Source organism: Rhinatrema bivittatum, chromosome 7 (assembly GCF_901001135.1).
Source record: "Rhinatrema bivittatum chromosome 7, aRhiBiv1.1, whole genome shotgun sequence".
Lineage (NCBI taxonomy): Eukaryota > Metazoa > Chordata > Amphibia > Gymnophiona > Rhinatrematidae > Rhinatrema > Rhinatrema bivittatum.
The window spans coordinates 51,804,789-51,824,873 of NC_042621.1; the positions used below are offsets into that span (position 1 = coordinate 51,804,789).

The 20,085-nt window shown below is 44.9% G+C and overlaps 1 protein-coding gene across 3 annotated transcripts in view; it reads left to right on the forward strand.

The window, feature by feature from the left end:
- LSM14A (LSM14A mRNA processing body assembly factor) overlaps positions 1–18,469 on the forward strand; it is a 192,023-nt gene extending 173,554 nt beyond the window's left edge. For all 3 annotated transcript variants that reach the window (XM_029608364.1, XM_029608365.1, XM_029608363.1), the window contains one exon: positions 16,567–18,469. In XM_029608364.1, the coding sequence (XP_029464224.1) occupies positions 16,567–16,590 (24 nt within the window). In that variant the 3' untranslated portion in view covers positions 16,591–18,469. The remainder of the gene's footprint in view (positions 1–16,566) is intronic.
- The last annotated feature ends 1,616 nt before the right edge of the window (positions 18,470–20,085 follow it).

Below are 20,085 nucleotides of genomic sequence, written 5' to 3' on the forward strand. Positions count from 1 at the left end.
CCACAAGATTGCCCTATATGCAGATGATATATTATTTACCCTTACTAAACCTGAGGTTTCACTCAAAGCGGTGGTGGATGACATTGTGGCATACGGAGCAGTGTCTGGTTTTAAGATCAACCCTGATAAGTCGGAAATCCTACCAATATTCCTCCCTGAAGACCTTTTGCGTACACTTAAAGGGCTTTTCCCATTTCGCTGGGCTAACTATGCGGTAAAATATCTGGGGGTTCTGATTAGCCCCAATTATGGTGATTTATTTCAGCTGAATTACCCCTCTGCTTAAACGGCTGGAGGATGACCTGGCTAAGTGGGATCGTTTTACTATCTCCTGGTTAGTGCGAATAGCGGCCAAAAATGACTTTACTACCCAAAGTTGGCTATTTTTTTTCAAACTTTATCCTGTGCAGTTCCCACCAGTTACCTTAAAGTACTACAACGTAAAGCTTTTTTCTTTTATTTGGAAGAGACGTCCACCCCGGGTAGCTCGGTCTGTTCTCTAACTGCCTAAGAGGAATGGTGGGCTGGGGGTTCCAAATTTTCAGAAGTATTTTGCAGCTGCCCAGTTGAAAGCAGTGGTTGATTTTCACGACACCACTCGAAGTAAGCAGTGGGTTTCTGTAGAACAGGGAATGATGGTTGATGAGCACTTGAGCGAGCGGTTTTGGGATTCTGATAAACCACAAGCTGGATAGCGGGTGATCTCCCTCTGATCTGCCTGTACGATGTCACTGTAATTGAAATGGAGATCACACTTTCTGGGGAGCAGACGTTATGTCTTTTCCACATCTATCCGATGGTGCAGCGGTTTCCCGGGGGGTGTTAGAGTAAAGCATTTGGCGTATGGGCGAAGAAAGGATTAACCACTCTTGGCCAGGTTTGGAGGGGGACCACCATGACTGACTTCGTGGATCTTCAGCAGTCGCACTCCCTATCCCTACAGGATCATTTTGCCTACCTGTAACTTCGCCACTTTCTTACTAAACCTGAGGTGAAGGATGATTTGATCAAGGGGCAATCTTTATTTGAGGGGTTTTGCGATTCTGCCCATAGGACTAAGCGGATGGTCTCCAAATTGTATGCTATGTTAACTATACAAAGGGATCCTGAGACTAAATTTATGAAGGCCTGGGAGGAGGACCTAACGGGGCCATTATCCCCCGAAGAGTGGGATGCCTGCTTCCATGCCACCAGCTGCAGTTCTGTATCTGCCTGGACTCTGGAACTCAATTATAAAATACTTTTCGTTGGCATTATACCCCGGTAAAACTAAATAAAATGTTCCCCACTCGCAGCATGCTTTGTTGGCGTAAGTGTGGCCAACGGGATTACTATCTGCATATGTGGTGGTAATGCCCTATCCTTACCGCTCTCTGGCATACTGTTGAAGATTGGCTTAAGCAGCTGTGGGGACCCACCATTGCACTCACAGCTCGCACAGCACTTTTGAATTTTACTCTCCTCGAGATCCCTAAGCCTCAGTGTTTATTTGTGCGAGCTGTTTGCAGGCGGTGCGGGGCGCAATAGTATGTGAATGGAGGTCGCCCCTGTCCTCTACTTTTGAATGTGTTTTGCGTCGACTTCACTGGCTGTACTTAATGGAAAAACTGATGGCGCTTCGGTTGGATAGGATGGGACATTTCGAAGCAGTTTGGAGACCTTACTGGCAGTGGAAATCCTTACCAGCACCTGGATCTCTCTAGGAAGGTTGCAGGATATGCCATAGGAACTCCTTGCCTTGGATTATCTTTGGCCTTGCACTTTAACTTTATGATTTTATTTTTTGGGGTTTTATTTCCTGGAGCTCTCTTGTTTCGTGGGGTGGGAGGGGGTAAGAACAATAAGAACATGCCATACTGGGTCAGACCAAGGGTCCATCAAGCCCAGCATCCTGTTTCCAACAGTGGCCAATCCAGGCCATAAGAACCTGGCAAGTACCCAAAAACTAAGTCTATTCCATGTTACTGTTGCTAGTAATAGCTGTGGCTATTTTCTAAGTCAACTTAATAGCAGGTAATGATCTTCTTCTCCAAGAACTTATCCAGTCCTTTTTTTTTTTTTTTTTTTTAACACAGCTATACTAACTGCACTAACCACATCCTCTGGCAACAAATTCCAGAGTTTAATTGTGCGTTGAGTACAAAAACTTTCTCCGATTAGTTTTAAATGTGCCACATGCTAACTTCATGGAGTGCCCCCTAGTCTTTCTATTATCCGAAAGAGTAAATAACTGATTCACATCTACCCGTTCTAGACCTCATGATTTTAAACACTTCTGTCATATCCCCCCTCAGCCGTCTCTTCTCCAAGCTGAAAAGTCCAACCTCTTTAGTCTTTCCTCATAGGGGAGCTGTTCCATCCCCTTTATCATTTTGGTAGCCCTTCTCTGTACCTTCTCCATCGCAATAATATCTTTTTTTGAGATGCGGCGACCAGAATTGTAGACAGTATTCAAGGTGCGGTCTCACCATGGAGCGATACAGAGGCATTATGACATTTTCCGTTTTATTCACCATTCCCTTTCTAATAATTCCCAACATTCTGTTTGCTTTTTTGACTGCCGCAGCACACTGAACCGACGATTTCAATGTGTTATCCACTGTGACGCCTAGATCTTTCTTGGGTTGTAGCACCTAATATGGAACCTAACTTTGTGTAACTACAAGAACATAAGAATATGCCATACTGGGTCAGACCAAGGGTCCGTCCAAGCCCAGCATCCTGTTTCCAACAGTGGCCAATCCAGGCCACTGTTGGGTTATTTTTCCCTATATGCATCACCTTGCACTTATCCACATTAAATTTCATCTGCCATTTTGATGCCCAATTTTCCAGTCTCACAAGGTCTTCCTGCAATTTATCACAATCTGCTTGTGATTTAACTACTCTGAACAATTTTGTATCATCTGCAAATTTGATTCTCACTCGTCTTATTTCTTTCCAGATCATTTATAAATATATTGAAAAGTAAGGGTAAGGGGAGGGGACGGGATTGGGTATTATTGTAAAAGTTTTTTCATTCAGGTGTTCACTGTTTCTCAGGGTTGTGACCTTTCTATATTGATGTGTATTCCTTGATTGATGTCCGGCTGTGACCTGTAAATATCAGTTGTATTTGCTATCCCTGAATAAAATTGTTATTAAAAAAAAAAAAAAAAGAATGATAACCTTGGCACCATGCTCCCTCTCCTGCAATGGGGAGATTGGCTCTGCTCTCTAGATCCTTCAGCAGGCTTATGCCCACATTGCCATGTACCCTCCTCATCGAAAATACCTCAGGTTTATAGTAGGCCACAATCATTTCCAATACAGAGTGCTGCCATTTGGCCTAGCATCAGCACCCTGTGTATTTACGAAATGCCTCGCAGTAGTCGCAGCTCACTTGCGACAGTGCAACATCCACGTCTATCCTTATCTAGACAATTGGCTCCTCAGAGGTCCATCCCAAGAGGTTAGTACTCCACTCCCTCCATTTCACCATCAGCATACTACAATCCTTGGGGTTTCTAATAAACTATGACAAGTCACATCTGAGTTCATCTCGCACCCTCTCATTCCCTCTCAGTCATCGGAGCAGATCTAAACACTGTCCAGGCCAAAGCATTTCTCCCAAAGTTCCGAGCATGCACATTGTCAACCTTGATAAAAGCAGTGCAGACTCGCCGAACCACTACAGCTAGTCATTTACTAACCTTACTAGGTCACATGGTGTCAACGGTTCATGTAATCCCAATGGCTCGACTACCCATAAGAACATAAGAAATTGCCATGCTGGGTCAGACCAAGGGTCCATCAAGCCCAGCATCCTGTTTCCAACAGAGGCCAAACCAGGCCACAAGAACCTGGCAATTACCCAAACACTAAGAAGATCCCATGCTACTGATGCAATTAATAGCAGTGGCTATTCCCTAAGTAAACTTGATTAATAGCCGTTAATGGACTTTTCCTCCAAGAACTTATCCAAACCTTTTTTGAACCCAGCTACACTAACTGCAGTAACCACATCCTCTGGCAACAAATTCCAGAGCTTTATTGTGCGTTGAGTGAAAAAGAATTTTCTCCGATTAGTCTTAAATGTGCTACTTGCTAACTTCATGGAATGCCCCCTAGTCCTTCTATTATTTGAAAGTGTAAATAACTGATTCACATCTACTCATTCAAGACCTCTCATGATCTTAAAGACCTCTATCATATCCCCCCTCAGCCATCTCTTCTCCAAGCTGAACAGCCATAACCTCTTCAGCCTTTCCTCATAAGGGAGCTGTTCCATCAATGGACTTTAAAGACCCAGTGGTCCCAATTAAATCAACACATGTCCCACATTGTCCACGTCACCAGCCAGCTTCGTCTCTCACTTGCTTAGTGGATACAGGAGTCCAACCTTCAGATAGGACTACCCTTCCAACCTCCGCAACCTTAAATTACTCTGACAAACAGATACATGCAACCTGAGTTGGGGGGCCCATCTTGTCAACCTCAACCCAGGGAACTTGGACCACACAGGAAGCAAAGCACCAGATAAATTTTCTGGAGCTCTGGGCAATTTGATATGCCCTCTTTGCTTTTCGGGATTGCCTCTCCAACAAGGTAATCCTAATCCAAACAGACAACCAGGTAGCAATGTGGTACCTCAAGCAAGGGGGCACAGGCTCTTACCTGTTATGCCAGGAAGCGGTACAGATCTAGGCCTGGGCTCTCTCCCATTCCATGCTACTGAGAGCGACCCACCTGGCAGGCATGGACAATGTGATGGCGGACAACCTCAGCCGGACCTTTCATCCCCACGAATGATCCCTAGATCCCACTGTAGCAAACCAGATATTTCACCAGTGGGGCCACCCACCCACAGACCTCTTTGCGTCAATTCACAACCGCAAAGTGGACAATTTCTGCTCTCTACACCGCAGGCACAACACACCGCCACGAGATGCCTTCACCCACTCGTGGGCAACGGGTCTTCTATATGCCTACCCTCCACTTCCACTCATCAGTAAGACTCTCGTGAAGTTAAAGCAGGACGGGGGCACAATGATCCTCATAGCCCCTCACTGGCCGCGTCAGGCTTGGTTTCCCATCCTACGCGACCTCTCAGTCCAGTAACCAATTCGCCTGGGCACAGATCCAACTCTGATAACGCAGAACAATGGGCTGTTGCGTTATCCGACCCTTCACTCCCTGTCTCTGATAGCATGGATGTTTAAGGGATTGTAATATTAACCTTTCATCTCTCTAAAGGTGTCTCCCAGGTCCTCGTAGCTTCACAAAAGCCTTCTACTAGGAGATCTTATCGTTCCAAATGGAAAAGATTCTCCTTGTGGTGCGCCATAGACTATTAACATAAAGGTGTAGGAGATGCCCCGATCTCGGCGCAACCCCTGGTAGGGCACTTTGAGAGGCCTGCTCCAGCTCAAACCTCCACTGCATCCTTCGGTTTTAGCATGGGATCTTAATGCTCTGCTAGCACGGCTCTTGCTGGCATCTGCAGAGCTGCCACATGGAGCTCTCTCCATACATTTGCAGCTCATTGTCTCAACAAGGCTTGCTGGCAGGATTCAATCTTAGGCAGTCAGTCATGTGTAATTTATTTCCAATTTAATAACCCAACTTCCTGTCTACGACCCACTGGGAAACTCAGGCTGCCCTCATACCCAAAACCACCCCAGTTGTTGTGCCTCTGTTGCACATCGTTGGGTGTTTTTGATTCATTCTATTCGGTTATCCTGTAGCTCTCTATTCACCCACATGTGAGGACTACCATCCTGCTTGTCCTGGGAGAAAACAGAGTTGCTTACCTGTAACAGATGTTCTCTCAGGACAACAGGATGTTAGTCCTCATGAAACCTGCCTGCCACCCCGCGGAGTTGGGTTCACTTATGTTTTATTTTATTTTTCGCTTGTACTTTTTACTACAAACGAGACTGAAGGGGGACCCCTGCTTGATGCAGGGTTGGTGGCATGCTGGGCATGCTCAGTGTGCCAGTCAAAGTTCTAGAAACTTTGACAAAAGTGTTCCGTGATAGGGCTTCATCCGATGATGTCACCCACATGTGAGGACTGACATCCAGCTGTCCTGGGAGAACACCTGTTACAGGTAAGCAACTCTGCTTTTTCTATATTACGAGACTGAAGGGGGACCTCAGTGGATGTGCAGATAGTGGCATACTGGGCATGCTCAGTGTGCCAGTCAAAGTTCTAGTAACTTTGACAAAAGTTTTCTGTGCCGGGCTCCATCTGATGTCACCCATCTGTGAGAACGAACATCCTGCTGTCCTAGAACATATGTTACAGGTAAGCAATTGTGCTTTACATACCATTTCTCCTGAGGTGATAGCTCATGATCCTTCCCTCCCTTGGTCTGGAAGCCAGTTTTCCAGCATGAACTTAACTGCCAGGAGAGAACAGCTGAAAGACTAGCAGGTGCAGGAAGCAGAGCGTGGTGGTGAAGGCATTCGCCCTCCTCCTGCAGCCGAAGTCTGACCATGTACTCAGCTGTGACGGACTGAGTTCAGGTAAGGAGTTACAAAAAAAAAAAAAAAGTTGAAGGAAATGAGAGAGAGAATGTTAGGGATTCCTTTCACCCTCTTCTATTCTGGTCTCCGACCCTCAGCGGGCTGAACAGATGCTTGCCTCTGCCTCCGTGACGGGATGGGGAGTTGCGATAGTTTTGGCAGGATGAGCGGTCTTTTGGGCTAGGCCCCGCTTTCAAGCTTTGAGTTGCCGTGTGATTGGCCGTGGTGGCATTTACGTGCTTTTTTTTTTTCTGCACAGGGCTGCCATGGAATTGTGCCTGATTGTCTGTTCATGCTTGCACGTCGAGGCTGGGCATCCATCTGGGCCATGCGTTGGGCGTACAAGTTTTGAGCAACCATCGTATGCGCTTATACATGTAGGTAGTGTGTAGTTGTGCAGCCTAAAAATTTGGATATCCGAAATTTGGGTGTACTTGTACGGGTTCATCTTGTATAGTCGCACAGTTGTCAGTTGCTTGTTGTAAACGTGCTGGTAGTGAACATTTTTATCCATGGCGTTGGTGGTAAAGAAGCCTAAGCGCTTCGTGATTTACAATGCTGATATATATGTATATATGATATATATGTTTATATCAGTGCTACATTACAGCCTGGGTTTCTCCCTGATCTTGTCAGCGCTGTTCAGGGAGAGTTGTCTCTCACTAGTTTTTGCTGAGCCCAGTTCTTCTAGCAGGATGCGGGAATGGATCCGAAAGGAGATCTCTCAGAGTTCTCGCTTGGTTTTGAGACCTCCCTAACTAGTTTTCAGCAGGGGAGGGCAACCCAGTGGGCACCAGTAGACACCCCCTGGTGTGGATCCTTCCACCCTTCCTTGGGTGGAATCATTTAAAGGGCAGCAGTTCTTTCTACAGATATGTTCGGCGGAGCCTGCCAACTTAATTAAAGACTTTAGGATCGCAAACTGCGGAATCCCACAAGTATGGTGCTACGGGTAAGCATCTGAGTAAGCCTCTGCCATTTGAGGGTCACTTTGGGGGCACAGATCAGGTGGCACAGATGACGTTATCTATCCTTACAAGAGTGTTCCATCATAGGGATAAATTGCCGGCTCTTCTCATCCCGACACAAATGTTGGGAGTACAAGGTATTGATTCCATTTCTGAGCCAAAGAAGTTACTTCCCCGTTATGGGTGCCATTCAATGCTTAATCTGGGATATGATGCTCCAGAAGCTAATTTTAAAGGGGTATGAACCTTAGTAAGGCTGTACCCTGTGGATCTAGTAGTGAGAGAGAGCGCAGTTGCATTTTCTGGAATGGGAATGCGCTTACATTCTGTCACCAAGCGGACAATCATTCCTCTGGAAGGAGGAGCGACATTGAAGGATGCAGATAGCTTCTTGCTGCTCCCTGGTGGCTCATACTTGTCTGATCTGATCACGGGAATTGATGAGTCTGGTTTGAATACCAGGGCAGTGATGGAACCGGCCGCTGCCATTTTGGGCAGATGCATGCTGGACCTGGTTCGTATCTCTGCGATATGAATGGCTTATGGGATAGCAGCCAGGCAGTAGCTGTGGCTGAGCTGCTGTTCGGCTGACACAATTTCAAAGTTTAATCTTACAGAATTGCCTCTTAAAGGATCATTCTTGTTTGGGAACGAGTTTTAAAAAAGAAAAAGATGGCCAATAAGCAAGTCCAGGTTCTTCTGTTGCTAAAAGGGCAGCTTTCCTAGCCAGGCTGAAGGGTAGCGCCCGGAACTGGTAATGGTGGCCCAGTACCGCAAAATGTAGAAAACTCTGGTGGTCTAGATGGACTGGGATGTGAAGATAGGCTTCGGAGAGGTCCAGGGAGGGAGGTTAGGAATTCTCCCGGTCGTACTGCCATTATTACGGAGCGGAGAGTCTCAATGCGGAAGTGTAGTATCCGCAGATGACGGTTGATGTTCTTGAGGTCCAGGGTGGGTCGGAATGACTCCTCTTTCTTGGGAACGATAAAATAGATGGAATAACGCCCTGAATTTTGCTGGGGTGTAGGTACCGGACTGAGTAGTCTTATCAGTGGATTCCACTGCCAGTCTCTTGAGGTGAGAGTGGCAGGGTGATATCATAAATTTGGCCCAAGGGATGCTGTGAAACTCCAAAGAGTAACTTTTTCAAATGTTTAGTACCCATTTGTCTGATGTGATCTCTACCATTGTTGGTAGAAGAGGGAGTGTCGACCCCCTGTTTCCTCTTCCTGTGGATGGGTCGGCCCATCCTAATTGGGAAACTTGGATTGAGCCTGGCCCTGGACCTGTTCATCTTTTCGGTTGTCTGTTCCGAAAGGACTGGGACCTCCCGGAGGGTCGAAGTGCCTGGAACAACAAATTTCTGTAGGGTCGAAAGCGTTGGGAGCCTCTGCCCCTAGCTCTTCTGGGAGAAGGACGCTGGGATCTTTTTCTTCTATCTTCCGGTAGCCAAAGCACTGGAGATTCACCCCACTTGCTGGTTAGTTTCTCCAATTCGCTTCCGAATAGGAGAGATCTCTTAAAAGGCATTCTTGTGAGATTCACCTTAGAAGTCGCATCTGCAGACCAGTTCCGCAACCATAACTGCCTTCTGGCCGCCACTACCGGGGCTTCTCCTCTGGCTGAGGTATGCACCAAGTCTGAGCTTGCGTCCGTCAGGAAGGCTGCGGCAGGTTCAATCGCTTCTCCGGCATACGCTCCGGAATTATCTGCCTCGCTCGAGAGGAACAAGCAGGAGCGTGCCACCAGCGCGCAGCAGGAAGCGATCTGCAGTGTCATTGTTGCGTCGAAGGCTTTCTTAAGGATGGATTCTAATATGTCTTGAGCATCCTTTAATGCCTCCCCCTCCTCAACGGGAATGGTTCGCTTTGAGAAGGCACAGACCACGGCGTCCACTTTCGGAAAACGCAGGCATTCCTTGGTCACTGGTTCCAGATGGTACAAGGCTTCCAAGGCCTGACCTCCTTTAAAGTTCGCCTCTGGGGCATCCCATTCCAGGTCAATCAGTTCCTGGATGGTTTCCAGCATTGGCAAATAGCATGAGGCCTTACGAAGGGACACAAAGATGGGGTTCTTCTTTGGTTCCTCAATAGGGTCTGTGCCTGGGAGCCCCAGAGTCTAGGAGACCGGGGCTGGCAATTCGTCCCTGTGGAAGAAACGAAGCATGGTTCTGTATAGTTCCAGGCTTGGAGGGATTTCCCTTTCCTCTAGTGAGCCACCATAGTCATCTGTGGTGCCTGGGTCCCTGTCAGGGAAATTCTTGGTGAGGCGAGGCATGTCTCGAAGCACCCGAGCAGGGTCAGGTACTCCCAGCTGGGGTTCTACCCAGGTTGTGGCCGGGGCTGCCTGTGCCTGAACGAAGGCTTGCAGTCCCTGGAAAAATTCCAACCAGAAGAAGGCCCCTGGATCCATATTAGCTCCAGGGGGAGTCTGAGTAGGGGCCACTGAAATGCTCTCTCGTGGGGAGGAAACCATTTTGGAATTGCTTAGGTCCAGGGTGCTGTCGGATGAGCTAGTTCCCGACCCATCCTCCGACTGTGAAGGACCAGGCTTGGAACACTTCTGAGAATCTAGTCTTCCCTGGGCTTCCTCTCAGTGTTGACACAGGCAGCACTCCAGTTCAGGCTGTGCAGCTCTGATGTGGCAGGCTGTGCAAAGGGAGTGTCGTCTGAGCTTCTTTGTTGCCGGTGCCAAAGCCTCTGTGTATAATCGCACTAGAAATGCACCTTGATATGCACGCGTACAGTTATGTGTGTGGCCGTGTTATAGATGCGCAAGTTGGGCGCACACAGTCCGGCCTGCCCCACGCATACCGACAGTCAAGGAGGGGAAGATTGTACAGAAGCCTCCCACGCACAAGATGGAGCTGCCGAGGGTCTCCACGTGTTTGGACCACCGTGACGAAACGGGGCCTAGCCCAACCAAGGCTGCTCAACCCAATCGGTGCTCCCTTATTTACCTCACTGGATGGAAAACAGAGTTGGTACGGCGTGCCAACCCGGAGACCTTAGGTTAAAGATTCCTGCTTTCCAACCGCGTGCAGGGACTGTCTCCAGCTGCGGGGGGAGAGGGCTTTAGTTTGGCTATGCACCCGCTGCCTTTCAGCCACTTTAGTGGCTAAATCTACGCCGGGAGCCGGCTACCAGATCAAGGCACACCTCTGAGGGATCTCGAACATCACCTCAGGAATTCTCAACTAGGGGAGGGACCCTTGGGTATCACTGCAGGACTCTATCCTCTTTAACGTGAAGGTAAGAATTTCTTCTTTGTGCTGCAATTTTGCTTACACCGTGCTAATGTGGGGATAACGTCTGCATCTGCTAGGAAACAGAGAGATACTGAGGAGCTGAGATCACCGCTTTGAAATCTGACTGCCTCCCACCTGCTAGCAGAAGAGCACATAACCCACTGGTCCTGAGTCCATCTGGCTACACGCTAGGAAAACAAAATTATCAGATAAGTAATTTCTCCATTCTCAGAGGACGGCCTCTGAGTAGGTCTCTGTTCTTTCGGTCCAGGAAGCCCAAACAGGGCGCAAGCTCGGGTGGAGGTGCCTCCTGACCCTCCTCGGCGAAGGTCTGTGACCCATCTCGCAGAGCAGGAGATAAGGGGTCGCCTATCTCCTTTTAATCAGAAGGGGGTCAAGTTCCTGTCAGAGTGATAAGGGAAGGCTATGCTCTACAGCCTTCTCTCCATCCCTAGAGATGTTTTCATGGCATATCTCTTCTTCTCTCCTCAGAAGAGTCAGGCACTAGAGTTTGTTGTCAAGGCTTCTGAACTGATGGGCCATGATTTCAGTGCCCAACTCACGTGAAGCTACGGGCTGTTCTATTTATTTCATTATTCCCAAGAAGGAAGGTTCCTCTTGCCTCATACTGGACCAAAAAGGAGGTCAATCATCATTGGAGAGTCAATTCTGTATGGAAACTAAGCTTGGTGATGATGGCAGTTGCAGTCAAGGGAATTCTATGTTTTTGAATCGGTCAGAGGCATATCTCCATATGCCCTTTCGCTGGAGCATCAGTGGTTTTCCGCAGTTCGCCATTTTTTGCAGTCTATAGCCGTCTCAAATGTTGAACTATCGTGTTGTCCATTTCGACATGAAGCAAGGCAGAACGTTCCTGCAGGAAGGCCCCATTCAGAAACTGCTAGCGCAGGTGTGGCTATTGACCGAGGTATTCTGGAGTGGTCTTACAACTGATAGTTTTGGTGGCATCCACCCTGGAGGTGGTTCCATTGGCAAGAACACATATGCATTGTCCTCAGCGCATACTGTATGCACAAAGTCTTAGGACTACTCGATGCAGCTTCAGTTACCATTGTAGGTCAGCATCTAACTGCAATAGTGGTTGAAAGCAAGATATTCTGAGGAAGGGCGTTCCCTACAGACCCTAGTCTGGCTGATACACAGGGTGGATGCAAGCCTCCGGAGTTAAGGGGCTCACTGTTTGGAATTGATAGTGAGGGGCTCTGCAGTGCAAAGGACTCTCTGGGGCATCACTTGGCAGGAAGCATGGGCCTTTCAGCTGGCATGCTTGCGGTTAGTCAACAGCTTGCAGGGTTAAGTGGACCGAGTAAGATCAGACTATACGACAGTGGTTTGTCAATTGCCAAGGAAGCGCTAAAGGCAAGCAAGTGTCGCAGGACATAGCCCAGCTCAGGGACTGGGCGGAGGTATATCATCAGGAGATCTCCACCTTTCACATGGCAGGAAAGGGCAATGTAAGAGCCGATTTTCTCAGCAGGCAGTCTGGATCAGGAGTCTGGGAGATGTCAGATAAGGCATACCAGCTCATTGCAGCCTTCTCGTCTACTTTTTTTTTTTTTTTTTTTTAAGACTTCTGATGATATCACACAGTGCAAAGGCAAGGGTGGCCGGAAGGCAAGCTTCTGTATGTCTTTTCCCTGTGGCCCATGTTGGGCAGAGTGATTCAAAAGATCAAAAGACACTTGGAATTGGTGCTTCTAGTGGCTCCAGGTTGGCCCAGGAGGTTTTGCTATACACAGTTGTGGAGGCTCCTGATGAGCTCTCCTCTTGGGTTGCGATCCACAGGGACTTGTTCTCTACAAGATCCAGCTTGATTTTGTCTTGACTTTTGAAAAGGGTTGGTTGCTGAAGCGGGGATTTTCCACTGCTGTGTTTTCCACCTTTTTTCAAGTGTGGAAGTTTTCCACTTTTTTAGCTTACACTAGAGTTTAGAGTGTTTGAGGCTTGGTGTAAGGAACGAGGCATGCTTCCTCGTATGATGAAGATTCTGCTCATTTTTCAATTCTTACAGGATGGGTTCCTTAAGGGCTTGGCTCTTAACTCCTTGAAGGTGCAGGTGGCAGATCTTGTCCAATTCCAGGGCCAGGTGAGTGGTAGACCCTTGTCATCCTATTTGAATGTGGTCCGGTTTTTGAAAGAAGTGAAGCATCTTCATTCTCCCTTATGGTTGCCAGTTCTCTTATGGAACCTTAATCTGGTTCTAGAACATTTGGGCAAGTTTCACTTTTTGGCCACTATGTGGCCTCTCCTTGAGGTTACTGACTTTTGAGGACAGTATTATCATGGAAATTTGTTCTGCGCGTGGAGTTTTGTGCTGCAGGTTCTTCGGACAGGGACCATTCCTGTGGGGGTGTTTGGGGACAGTCCAGCTTTGGTCTATTTTTTTTTGCCAAAAATGGTCTCAGACTTTCATTTGGATCATTCAATTTTCTTGCCAGTGCTGGACAGTGAGAGCAAGAGATATGAACGAATATCCTCTATTGCGGACCTTGGATGTCAAAAGGCATCTGATGAGGTAGTTGGAAGTCCTAAATCTCTCAAGAAAACTGACCACCATTTGTTCTCCATAGTGACAGTAAACAGGGTGAGTTGGCGTCGCAGGCTACGATAGCTCACTGGATTTAAGGAAGTTATCACAGTTGTGTATGTGAATACTGAGCAGCCGTTACCTAGATGGGTTAGCGCTCATTCTACTAGGGCTTGAGCAGTGTCATGGGCAGAGTTTCGATTGTTGTATCCCATCGAGTTTTTTCAAGCCTGTGACATGATCTTCCATTATATTCCTTCCAGGTATTGCTTCCTGAATGTGCAGACCTGGGAGGACACAGCCTTTGCCACATGCAAGGTGGGGTGGACTGAGGGCAGCCTCCTGCTGTATTCGGGAGTAGCTTGGGTACATCCCACTGGTGTGAATTAACCTGTCTGAATGCTAAGAAATGAGAAATTACTACTTAGCTGATTTCCTTTTCCTTAGTGAAGACAGGTTAATCCACCTTCCTGCCCTTGGCTGCCAGTCTGTGGTCCTATTGTCCTGAGTGGCTGAGTTTCTGGGGATGACTGGCAAGTATCAGTTTTCAATCCCTAGATTAGTGATATTACACTTTCTGAGCTCAGTGTTCCCCGTTATCTGACTGCTTGAGTGGTTGATGTTGATAGTCATAATCAAATATCGTTAGTTTGTCCACAGTTGGCTTTTGCAGAGAACACTGGCCGGCTGATGTCAGTGCTGGGGTATATATACCATGATGTCAGCTTTGCTTTGTATCCATCTGCTGGTAGAGGTGCATAACCCTCTGGCATGGATTAAACTTTCTTCATTAGGAATAGCCTAGTGGTTAGAGCACTGGACTATGGACCAGGACACCAAGGTTCAAGTCCCGCTATTGCTCCTTGTGACCTTGGGCAAGTCACTTTACCCTACATTGCCTCAGGTACAAAAACTTAGATTGTAAGCCCTCTGGGGATAGAGAAATACCTACAGTACCTGAATGTAAACCAGTGTGATATCTCAATTGAGATCGAATGTCGGTATATAAAAATAATAAATATAAATAAATAAATAAAAGGAATTTATCAGGTAATTAATAGCATGTAAAGAGAAATTATCTCCTGTCAGTCAACTAGTTTGCAATTCATGCCACTGCCTTGGCACCCAGACCAAGTTTCTCATTTTGTTCGAGTCTCCTGTGAGGGGCCGTATCAGAAGCTTTACTAAAATCCAAATAAATCACATCGAGCGTTCTTCCAAGATCCAGTTCTCTAGTCACCCAAACAAAAAAAAAATCAATCTGATTTGTCTGACAGGACCTTCCCCTGGTGAATCCATGCTGCTTTGGGTCGAGCAACCCACCAGTTTGTAGATGGTTCACTATCCTTTCCTTCAGTAGTCTCCATTATTTTTCCCACCACCAAAGTGAGGCCAACCAACCTGTAATTTCCAGCCTCCTCTCTGCTCCCACGCTTAGGAAGCAGGAGCACCACCACTCTTCTCCAATCTTGTGGCACCACTCCCGTTTCCAAGGATCTATTAAATAAGTCTTGCAACAGACTCACCAGCACATCTGAGTTCCTTCAGTATCCTGGAATAAATCTCATCAGGTCCCATGGCCTTCTCTACTTTCAGTTGTCCTAGCTCTTCCCATACATTCTCTTCTGTAAATGGAGTTTCGTCTACTCCACCCCTATCTTTGGTCTTGTCAGCTAGTGACTGTCCTTCTCTAGGGTCGTCTTTAGCTTGCACTGAAATGAAGTATTTAATATTTCTGCCATTTCTTCGTGTCTCCACACACTTTGATCATTGTCACCTTTCAATTTCACTATACCACTTCGAACCTTTCTCTTTTATATCTGAAAAATGTCGTCACCTCACTTTATCTTTGGCAATCCTTTCTGCCACCTTACCGTTTGCTTTCTTGATTTCTTTTTTTTGTCTCCCTCAGTTTCACCAGATGCTCTTTCCTGTATTCTCCTTTTTGGGATCCTTTATATTTCTTGAACACTCTTGTTTGCCTTTTCTTCAGCCAACTCCTTTCAGACCCGTTAGGCAAGCAGAAGAAAGTTGGACTTGATATTTGATTGTTTTTGAACCTAAGCAACTAGACTGCAGTAATTTTTTAAATAGAACAGATACTGGCTCAGGACCAGTGGCAGCCTTCACGTTCCACTTTTTTTCCAGTGGAGTAAAAGAAAAAAGGTCAAAAAAATTAGTGACCATTGAAACAAGGTATCTATAAAAACTGACATTGAGTTGAAAATCCCTGTGCATATGATTTGGTACGCTTATTTGTTTTGTAAGTTAAAGGTAGTGGGGGAAAAAGCTGTTGACAGGTTCAGGACCAGTGTTTCTAAACCTCTTGCATGCCAGGGTCTTGCTAGCTAGCTCTTAAATTATGTAAACCAGTTGCAGCATTGATTGGGGCGGGAGGATATACTTCTTACCCAGCCTAGTCTTTAATCTCATGGGTCCACCCTGCAGCTGACCTATCATTTTAAGAAGGTACCCAGCCAGTTTGACACTTTTTTCTTAAAAAAAAAAAAAAAAAAAAAAAAAATTTGCTCTTAAAAATTAAAAAAAAAAAAGACCTCTTCCCCTCCCCTCACCTAACCAACAGTATTGTCCTCAGAAAAGGAAAACAATTACCTTTCCCTCCCGATCAGCCAGAAGTTGATCATTGGAAAAAAAAAATCCTTCCCTCCCCCCCCCCCCCCTCAGTCAACTGCCAGCTTATTTAAAAATAAATAAATCCCTGCCAGCCAGCAATACTACCACAAACAATACTCCCTCCTCATGAACCTGCCCACTCAAGCTGTGGCTGGTCTTAGAGGCTCAGCCTTTGGGAGGAGAACTGCAGCCAAATGTTAGTGAGCCTGCATGAGACTGAGTTGGCCTCTGCTCTGATCTCTGGCCCCGTGCCCATTTGGCTTCTGTATGGGCGGTAGGGTCTGAGTGGAGCGGATACTGGCTCAGTCTCTCGCTGGCTTGTTAGCCTTCAGCTTCAGCTGCTCCCTTCCCAGAGATGATGGGGCCTTGGGACCTGACCTAACTGGAAAAATCTAAAGGTCTGTGGTGAGGGGGGGGAGAAAGTTAGGAAAAGTCTCTGCTGGCTGTGGTTCAGGGTGAAGAGCCCCTATAGTGCAGGTCCTGCTTCCTCCTCATCCTCCTGCAATCATTGTTGCTCTGCGTTCCGGCAGGAATACTTGTGGGACCAGTGCCAGTTCACGGGACCAATGGTTGAGAATCGCTCTTCTAAAACTATTACAGGTATATGATTGCTACCTTCTAAAAGGCAAATAACTTTTTTTTTCCTTTTTTCCCCACTAGAAAGACAACAAGGTAGCTGCATAGTCTACAAGGAAGCTGTTACTAGGCAAAAACTTTCAGCCTTCATGGACAATCCAGAGAATTTGTTTGCAAAGAATGAAGAAGTTTCGATTTTACTCTCTACTCGTCACCAGCACTGGGGTTTTAGCTGCTTAACTTTAAAGGGTGTAAGGCAGTTAAGTGTGTTTCAAAAACAAAATGGCCATCTTTGACGATGTTGAGCATTAAATATATTTGAAATAGAAGGATAAGTAATTTTTCTTATGTATAGTTAAAATTAAAAAAAAAAAAATTGAAGCAGTACTTCAGTGGAGCTTAAGAGTATTTTTCCATAACTGAGGATTTTTTTCTTATTAATAAATTGTATTTGATAATTGCTCCAAGTTACAGACAGTTGTATGCAGAAAGCCGTCAATACTGTGAGTTTGATCTGCTGAAGGTTGTTTGGGGAAATCCTATAATATTCCTTTTGAGAGTCTTGTCTTTTTTGTCAACTAGTTTGGATGCCAGATAGTAGAAAAACTGTTTTGTGAGTCAACGATACATACAGTAAATACTTTCTTAGGCAAAGGAACGCTTTTTTTATATAGCTGTAAAATTGCATTGTATCCCATTGCCAAAGAAACACATTGAGAACTTTGTATAGCTGTATAAAAAGCAACTAATTTTTTAACAGAGAATTTTTAGTCTGCAGATGTACTGTTATGCAGGAGTTGAGATGCTAAAGAACATGAAGCAAGTTGGGACATTTTTCTCTCCCCCCTCCCCAGCCTGTAAATTTGTTGCATGGGGTGAGTGGTGAAAATTTGAAGTGTTCAATTTATACCAAACTGGGTTTCATCCTTCACAGCAAGAACTTCAGTCTGCATTTTCTGACATATCCCTGGATTTGTCTAAATTGAGAATAACTTCCAAAAAGGAACAGAAGGTTCAGTTTTTTTGTTGTCTCATAGAAAGTTAGCTCTATTTAGTGTTGAGTTAATCTTAATGGGATCGGGCATATGAATTTAGGTGTTCCTTCTGACATGCCTGGAATAAAACCAAGTAGCATTGTCTCCATGTGTCATTTCTTGCAGTTTTACTTTTGTCATAATACCTATTGGTGTATTACATTTAATATACAAGTGTCTTAATGTTTGAAGTTGCTTGTGTTTTGGTAGACATGAGGTTGGAGAAGTAAGCATGCTGGTTCTCAAAATGGCAACAGACCATAAGTAACTTGGTTATGGAGTTTGTTGCCAACTTTAAATTTACTAGAACTGGATAAGCTTAAGTCATAAGAGGTAGTAATCTTGCTCATTCATGGAGGTATGAAGGCCGTAGAACAAAAAAAGGGGATCCAAAGATAAAATGTATTAATTTTCCGACTTTTGTTAAACTCCGACCTCAAAAGTGTTCAGGAAATAAGCTGTGGAGGGCTGTGCTGTTGGAAAATTGGAATATTTAAGAGATTTTTTTTTTTTTTTTAATCTTTGCATAGCACTACCAGAATTGATCTGATTTTCTGTAATTGGTTTCCTTTAGAAAAGGTAGTGTAGTAAGTTGGCAGCCATAGCAATTATTTCTTATAAATGGCGTTTTATTTGCATGTTAACAACTGCGCCTGGTGAGGATCTGTAAATCATGATACCGATGAACTCTCCTGAGGTTTCTGAACACAAAGGCACGTATCGTTTGTGATGTATGTACACAGTCAGTGAAATGTCCTAGGCCTATTTAAACCAGAGAAAACCTGTAAATACCACTGATATATGCTGCAAAGGTAGGAGTTGATAACGTCCCTAAATTTTTAGGTAACAAATTGGGGTGTTTTGTACCTGAACCTTGAACAGCACGGTGTACCTTACTATGTGAAAGTGAGGTTTTTATTCTAAGGCAGAATAAAACAGTTAAATAAAATGTAGTCTTTTGTGACAGTCTTTTGTAGCTGTGATAGTATTCCATGATTTTTTTTTTCCTGCTTTGTTTTGCTTGCACATATATACAGCTAGTGTTGATCTTTTTCTCTAATGGAAAAATTGCTTTGGGAGATGTCTACCCTAATGCCAGGGGTGCCTTTCCATCTTGAAATTATGGAAGGTGAACTTCACTGTTGCCAGAAAAAAAAAAAAAACAGGGAAAAGCAAAAAGGCTAAATGAAGACGCTACACAGGATTAAAGCAAACTTTTACTTTTGTCTCCCGACTTTTTCCACCTTGTTTCATTTCTTGATTTTTCTTCAGACAGTGAATCTCCATATGACGACAAATATGTAAAGGATGAGGGGGACACAACTGTCACATCCTCTTACAGAAAAGCAATTTTATGGGTTAGGTACATTCTTAATGTTTTTGAGGGAAACTTAAATGCATATAACAAATTATAACAAAGCACCATAAAAAATGTGAGTAGTACTATCTGATGCTGTGGTTGAATTTTTAGATTCAAGTAGTGGCTTGACTGTTAGCACTATATTATGATAGAACTACCTTTTTAGTAACATATGTTTCACCATATCAGACATGTCTCTCTGATATGGTGAAACACTTTCACCATATCAGACAGACATTGGTGTTTGCCATTAGGAGCTATGGGCACTGTACACCTAAAGGTTAGTTTTAGCAGTATATATCTAACTAAATGCCATTGTCTTAGATATTCTACCTGGGATAACCCAGACCCTATGGGTTATAGTCCTGCTACGAGTAGAGGCTCCATAGTATAATAAGGTATGAGTTTAAAAAAAAAAAAAGTGCATTGAACTTCAGCTTGGGAATTTAAAAAAGCATGCAAATCTAAAAATATACACATAAAACACAATTTATTTACATTTTTGGCACATAAAATGTGTTATGTGCACAAATTGTGAGTACAGGATCTCTATGCCACATATCCCAAGTTCAGTCTCAGACTATACCTGTGACCAGGAATTAAATTTCCAGAGTTAAGAAAACATGAGTTAAGCCACTGCTTTCCATTGGGACTAATAGGATGTGATTTGTATGAAGGAATACAAATTTGTGAAAGCTTTGTTTTCTTTTTGTGCTGAACTCCTTGATATGTTGGAGTAAAGGTGCATGCTTGAAAATTTGCGCACGGCCAAATGCATATTTGGGGCCTAGGAAGGGAGACAGGTTAGATGGCAGTACATATTGAGAGAAGGGGCCCATCTTTTTGTCCTCTCCAGCAGAGGTGTGGGACCTTTGTGAAGAGCAGAGCTTTCATTTTGCTGTGTTTTTTTTGTTTTGTGTTTTTTTGCACTGTTGCCAATAATAGAAGCAAATGTCAATTTTTTTAGGACAATGACATTTTTGCTGTTGTACTAAGTGGACACGTCAAATCAGTTTTCTACATTGTGGGTACTACAAAAATGCTTGTATATAAATTGTTACACAAACATGTAATTTAAGGATAAATTAATTTTAAGAATCTTTTAGTGTATAACAATTCATATCTAGGATTTTGATCACTGCCACAGAACATGCGCTGGTATAGAAATTTTTTAAACCATGCTCATGTTAAAAATGTTTTTGTTTACAT